Source organism: Pteronotus mesoamericanus, unplaced genomic scaffold (assembly GCF_021234165.1).
Source record: "Pteronotus mesoamericanus isolate MK-2021 breed Mesoamerican mustached bat unplaced genomic scaffold, CSHL_Meso_final scaffold_165, whole genome shotgun sequence".
In the NCBI taxonomy this organism is placed as follows: Eukaryota; Metazoa; Chordata; class Mammalia; order Chiroptera; family Mormoopidae; genus Pteronotus; species Pteronotus mesoamericanus.
The window spans coordinates 8176003-8182924 of NW_026555307.1; the positions used below are offsets into that span (position 1 = coordinate 8176003).

General features: G+C 37.5%; 1 protein-coding gene across 1 annotated transcript; it reads right to left on the reverse strand.

Annotated features, from left to right (window-relative positions):
* Nucleotides 1-3730: 3730 nt before the first annotated feature.
* Nucleotides 3731-4463, reverse strand: LOC129083222 (60S ribosomal protein L9). The gene has a single exon (XM_054589086.1). It carries the CDS (start codon nt 4443-4445, stop codon nt 3867-3869), a length of 579 nt encoding a protein of 192 aa, XP_054445061.1. The 5' UTR covers nt 4446-4463; the 3' UTR covers nt 3731-3866.
* Between the last annotated feature and the right edge of the window lie 2459 nt (nt 4464-6922).

Genomic DNA, 6922 nt, shown 5'->3' on the forward strand with positions numbered 1-6922 from the left:
TGAGGGACACAGAGAAAGGGCAAAAGACCCTCACCACCCCACCCCCCGCTTTGATATAGACAGAGTCCTCATTCTATCTGAAAGAAGTCTCCTTATTTCTTGGTGGCTCTGTCCTGCTTACCTGGCTCAGGCTTGAAACAATACTGAAGGAAGGTACAGCCCTAAACTGGATCGGGTGGTTCCTGGGGATAAATCGGGCCTAGAAGTTCCTTGAAGCATACTTTGTACTTCCCTCAAAAACTATGATAAATGGTTCATGCTGGGAAGGAAATTTACATTATTCACAGACCCTGACCCGAAGCATATCTCTTGGGTTCCTTTAATTGTTATCAATGATCTCTATTTGTTTTCTGTAAACATAGCTTTTTGACATTGATTGATGAGCTTTGCTCCATACCCCTGCATATATGATTCTCAATAAAAGCCTTTGGACAGAGGTGCTCAGGGACTTCTCCACTAGAGGGAAGTACCATCCCCCTCTCCTGGCAGACAGAGAAGTATCTGGTTCAACTCATATTATTTCCCCCCATCCATGATGACCCCAGGATGGGCTCTGCAGGATTCAGAGCCCCACTTCCTCTCTCACCTGGATAAGGTTTATTCCTAGGTACTTTGTTTTTTGTTGTTTCTATAGTAAATGGGATTTCTCCTGTAATTTCTATTTCTCATAGTTCATTGTTCTTGTACAAAAATGCCTTTGATTTCTGAATACTGACCTTGTATCCTACTGTTTTGCCAAATTCACTTATTAGGTTGAGTAGTTTTTTGGTGGAATCTATAGGGTTTTCTACTTACACTAGCATACCATCTGCAAACAGTGACAGCTTTACTTCCTCCTTTTCAATTTGGATATGTTTTACTTCTTTTTCTTGTCTGACTGCTGTGCCTTGAACTTCCAATACTATATTGAATAGAAGTGAAAGTGAACACCCTTGTCTTGTCCTTATCTTAGGGGGAAAGTTTTAGTTTTTGCTTGCTGAGTATGCTGTTGGTTATAGGTTTCTGGTATATGACCTTTATTATGTTGAGGTACACACCCTGTACTCCCACTTTGCTGTGTGTTTTTTTATCATAACTTGCTGTACTATTATCAAATGCTTTTTCAGCATCTATTGATATAATCATATGGTTTTTACCTTTCATATTGTATGTGGTGTATTACATTTATTGATTTGTGCATACTTTACCATCCTTGCATCCCTGAGATGAATCCCACTTGATCATGGTGTATGATCTTTATAATATAGTGTTGTATCCAACTTGCCAATATTTTGTTGAGTATTTTAGCATCTATATTCATCAGCAATATTTGCCTTTACTTTTCTTTTTTGTTATGTCTTTACCTGGTTTTGGAATTAGGATAATACTGGCCTCAAAAAAAAGTTTGACAGTCTTCCCTCTTCTTAAATTTTTTAAATAGTTTGAGAAGAATCAGGGTTAGAGCTCCTCTAAATGTTTGGTAAAATTCTCCTGTGAAGCCTCCCAGTCAAGGGCTTCTGTGTGCCTGGAGTTTTTTTTTAATTACAACTACAATTTCACTAGCTGTTGTTAGTCAGGATTTCTGCTTCTTCTTTACTGAGTTTTGGAGGATTATATGTTTCTAAAAATTTGTCCACTTCACTGAGGTTGTCCAATTTCTTGGCGTAGAGTTGTTCATAGTAATTTCTTATGATCCTTTGAATTTCTGTGGTATCAGTTGAGATTTCTCCTCTTTCATTTCTGATTTTATTTTTTTTGGGTCATCTCTCTCTTTTTCTTGATGGGTCTGGTTAAAGGCTTTTTTATTTTATGTTTTCAAAGAACTAGCTCCTGGATTTACTGATCCTTTGAATTGTTCTTTTAGACTCTATGTCATTTGATTCTCCTCTGATCTTGATTATTTCTTTCCTTCTATTTCCTTTGGGACTTGATTGTTGTGGTTCCTCTAGTTCTTGTAGATGTAGGGTTAGGTTATTTATTTGAAATGTTTCTCTTTTTTAGGTAGGCCTGTATTACTATGAACTTCCCTCTTAGAATTGTCTTTGCTGTGTCCCCTGGGTTCTAAGCTATCCTGTGTTCATTTTCACTTGTTTCAGGAAACTTTTTGATTTCTTTCTTGATCTCATTCTTTACCCATTCATTGTGTAATAACATGTTGTTCAGTCTCCATAGATTTGATTGTTTTTTATTTTTTTCCTTGATGTTGGTTTCTAGTTTCAAGTCATTGTGGCCCAAGAACATGCTTGATGTGATTACAATTTTCTTGAATTTGTTGAGGCTTGTTTTGTATCCTATCATGTGATCTATCTTTGAAAATGTTCCATGTGCATTTGAACAAAATGTATATTTTGCATCTTTGGGATGAAATGTTCTGTAAATATCAGTTAACTCCATTTGATCTACACCAGGGGTGTCCAACCTTTTAGCACCTCTGGGCCGCACTGGGAGAAGAGCTATCTCAGGCCACACATTAAATACAAAAACACTAACAAAAACTAATGAGAAAAAAAAGGAAAGAAAAAAATGTTTGTCCATAAAATTCATGATATATGTCACCATAGATAAGTTAAAAAGTCCCCACACAATAACAGTAATTATGCAGCAGTCCTTTTGTTATTCTTTTAAAGTCATTGTGCAGGACCTAAGTTTGTGATCACTAATATAGAAAATGTACATATCTAAAAAATAAAACATCATTGTACATACATTTATTTTATGCGACATTGTGACAAGTAAGTAATCACTGTATGGAATTTCCTCAAAGAACTAAAACTAGAGCTGCCTTTTGACCCAGTAATTCTACTTCTGGTACTATACCCTAAAAACCCATAAACATCAGTTCAAAAGAACCTATGCACCCCAATGTTCATAGGAGTACAATTTATAATAGCTAAGTGTTGGAAGCAACCTAAGTGCCCATCAGTAAATGAGTGGATCAAAAAGCTATGGTACATGTACACAATGGAATACTATGCAGCAGAAAGAAAGAAGAAGTCCTACCTTTCATGACAGGATGGATGGAACTGGAGAGCATAATGTTGAGTAAAATAAGCCAGGCAGTGAAAGACAAATATCACATGATCTCACCTATAAATGGTCCTTAATCAAGAAAACAAATGAGGAAGCAAAATATATCCAGAGACATTGAAAGAAAGAAGAAACTGACAGTTAGCAGAAGGGAGGGAAAGGGATATTAATGTGGGAAATTGGGGAAGAGTCATCAAGAAATGCGTATAAAGGACCCATGGACAAAGCCAAAGGGGCATAGGATTGAGGGTGGGAGGTGGTAGGTGTGGTGGGTGAGTTGGGGGAGATGTAGACAAGTGTACTTGAAGAACAATAAAAAAATGATTTCCATTTAAAAAAACACTATGGTACATTTACACAATGGAATATTATATAGCAGAAATAAGGGGCTCCTATCTTTTGCAATGGCATGGATGGAACTGGAAAATCTTATAATGTTTTAGTAAATTTATGATTTTGTGTTGGGCTGCATTCATAGCCATTCTAGACTGCATGCAAGCTGAGGGCCTTGGTTTGGACACCCCTGATTTATAGTGTTGTTCAGTGCCACAATATCCTTGTTGATTCTTGTTTGGATGATCTGTCCACTGTTGACAATAGGGTGTTAAAATCACCTACTATAAGTGAATGGGTTGTCTGTATCATTCTTGAAGACCTCCAAGATTTTCCTTATATATTTGAGTGCTCATATATTGGGTGCATAAGTGTTTACAATGTTTATATCTTCTTTTTTTTTTCCAGATCAATACACAGCTTTTATTCCATCTTTAAAATTACACAAATAAATGTAAGGAATATCCCAAGTAAGTGTGAGGAATCATTCGGCACCTTGCTGTTTCTACAGCTGGACAACTTAGATCTTATTCATCAGCCTGCTGAACTGTTCCTTTTTCAGACACATAGATACCATCCAAAAATTTTCTGATATCCTTGTTTTTAACTGTTGTGGCTTGCTGAATCAAAGCAGCTGAATTTGATACAAGTTCAATGTCATTTCCTTCCAGAATCAACTCATCCTTCTGGGCCTGAGATACTGAACAAGCAACGCCTGACCTCATCCGAACCCTGCGGATGTATTTTTCGCCCAAGAAATTTCTGATTTCAACAAGAGAACCATTCTCCTGAATAACAACATTGATGGGGAAGTGGGCATACACAGACCTCATCTTGTAACGGAAGCCCAGCGTAACACCCTTGATCATGTTCTGTACATGACTGCAGATGGTGCGGACAGTGGCCAGTTCCTTTCTATTTCCCCACCATTTGTCAACCCGGAGCCTCTTCTTTTTCTTTCCAAGAAGACTGAGTTCTACGTTGATGTGGTTGAAGTCCCTCCGCAGGGTGCCTCTGGGGCCCTTCACAATAACTGTGCGCCCCTTCAGAGTGATGTCGACATTTTCGGGGATGTCGACAGTCTGATTGCTGAGAATGGTCTTCATCCTCGCAGTAGAAGTGGCAAAAAGTTGTTTATATCTTCTTGATGGATTCTTCCCTTAAGTATTATGGAGTGTCCTTCTCTCTTTTTATGGCTTTTGTTTTGAAATCTATTTTGTCTGATATAAGTATTGCTACCCCAGATTTTTCTTTCCTATTTGTTTGGAATATTTTTTCCAACCTTTCACTTTCAGTCTGCATAGGTCTTTTGATCTGAGGTGAGTCTTTGTAGACAGCATATATTCAGGTCATGTTTTATTATTCATTCAGCTACCCTATGTCTTTTGATTGGAACATTTAATTCATTTACCTTTAAGGTTGTTATTAATAGATACTTACTCATTGCCATTTTTCCCCTTTTCAGTTGTGTTCCTCTCTCTCTCTGACTCTTTTTCCTCCTCTACTTAAAGCAGTCCCTTTAGCAGGTCTTGCAGTGCTGGTTTGGTGGAGGTATATTCTTTTGGCCTTTTGTTTGGGAAATTCCTTATTTCACTCTCCATTTTAAATGACAGCCTTTCTGAGTAGAGTAGTCTTGGATGCAGGCCTTTGCTTTTCATTACTTGGAATATTTCTTGCCATTCCCTGGTAACTTGCATTTTTTCTGTTGAGAAATCAGCTGCTGGCCTTATCAAAGCTCCCTTGTATGCTACTATCTGTTTATCTCTTGTTGCCTTTAAGATTATCTCTTTGTCTTTAATATTTGGAATTTTAATTATATGTCTTGGAGTGGGCCTCTTTGGGTTCTTGATTGGGACCCTTTGTGCTTCCTGAACTTGTAAGGTTTTTCCCCTCTCCAAGTTAGGAAAGTTTTCTGTCATTATTCTTTCAAATAGTTTTTCTATCCCTTGCTCATTTTCTTCCACTTCTGGTATTCTGATTCTTCAAATGTTGCTATGGTTCATGTTATCCTTAAGTTCCCTTAAACTATCTTCATACTTTTTGAGTAATTTTTCATTTTTTTGTTCTGCCTGGGTGTTTCTTTCTACCTTATTTTCCAGCTCACTGATTCAGTCCTGTGCTTCATCCATCCTGCTTGTAATCCCTTCTAGTGTATTTTTTATTTCATATATTGCATTTTTCATATTTTCTGGTTCTTGTTTATAGTTTCTATTTCCTTTTACATGCTGTTGTAATTCCCATTCAGTTCCTGTAGTTGTCACTGAGTTCCTTGAGCATCCTTATAACCATTTTTTTAAAAAATTATATATCTGATAGATTGCTTGCCTTGATTTCATTTAGCTCTTTTTCTGGGGATTCCTCCATTCCTTTTGATTGGGAGGTTCTTTCTTTTTCTCCCCATTTTTGATAACTTTTTGTCTCTGCATCTTGGGATTCTCTGCTTTGCTTGCCTGACTTTGTTGGGTAGGAGTTCTGCAGGACTCAGTGGTGCAGTCTCTTTCATCTCCCTGTGTGAATGCTCTAGGGTTGCTCTTTATTCAGTTTGTGTGGGCTCTCTTGTTGTACTTGGGCTTTGCTTGTTGGTGGCTACTTCATTGGTGGGTTCTCCATCCAGCTGGTTTAATAGAAGTCAGAAATCCCCCCTCTTCTTGTATGCTGTTTTATAGGTGTTGGTTAACTAAGCAGTATCACCAGAAAACCAAACCCATGCCAGCAAAAAAAAAAAAAAATCCACCTACCACATCAGCAGTATGAACTGCAATTGAGAAAAGATCAATAAAGTTCAATAGAGATTAAGAATATTACAAGATAGGAAAAAGAGAATATGAGATGACTAAAAGAGGAGAAAATGTCTTTGAGTGGGAATAGGGAGGAGAACTGATAACAGTACGGATAGAACCAAGGCAAAGAAAGGGAGAGAACTAAATTTAAAGCATATATAAAACACAGGAGGGCAATGTCAAAAAATGGAGTAAGAAAAGGGAAGAGAATACTATGAGGTTTGAAGTAAAATTGAAAAGGTATTTGACCAAAAGGAACAAAATTGCATAAAAACCATAGCAGGGTTAACATCAACAACAGCTGGATGAAGATGAATAAAAGTTGGCCTGGCTGGTGTGGCTCAGTAGATTGAATGCCAGCCTGCAAACCAAATGTCCACTGGTTCAATTTCCAGTCTGGGCACATGTCTGGGTTGCAGGCTAGGCCCCCATTATGGGGCACACAATAGGCAACCGCACATTGATGTTTCCCTCTCTTTCTTACTCCTTTCCCTTCTCTCTAAAAATAAATAAATAAAATATTTGAAAAAAATTAATAAAAGTGGAAAGAGTAAGAATATTGTACAAAAGAGAAGAGAATATGAGATGTCTACAGTAAAGGAACATGACTTTGAGAGGCTGAGGGAGGAAAACTAATGAAAGTAAAGATGAAACCCAGATTAAGAGGGAAAAAAATTAAAATAAAATTCCTCACTCAACTGATCAAGGGTAGGGGGAAGGCAAAATGGAGTAAGACAGAGGGAGAGTATCATATAGGATTTAACGTATAAACAAACAGTGAACAAATAGGAATTCCATGGGAG

What these genes read in the sequence shown, in the direction of transcription:
- LOC129083222 (XM_054589086.1), bottom strand. Translation starts at nt 4,445, where the DNA reads ATGAAGACCATTCTCAGCAATCAGACTGTCGACATCCCCGAAAATGTC.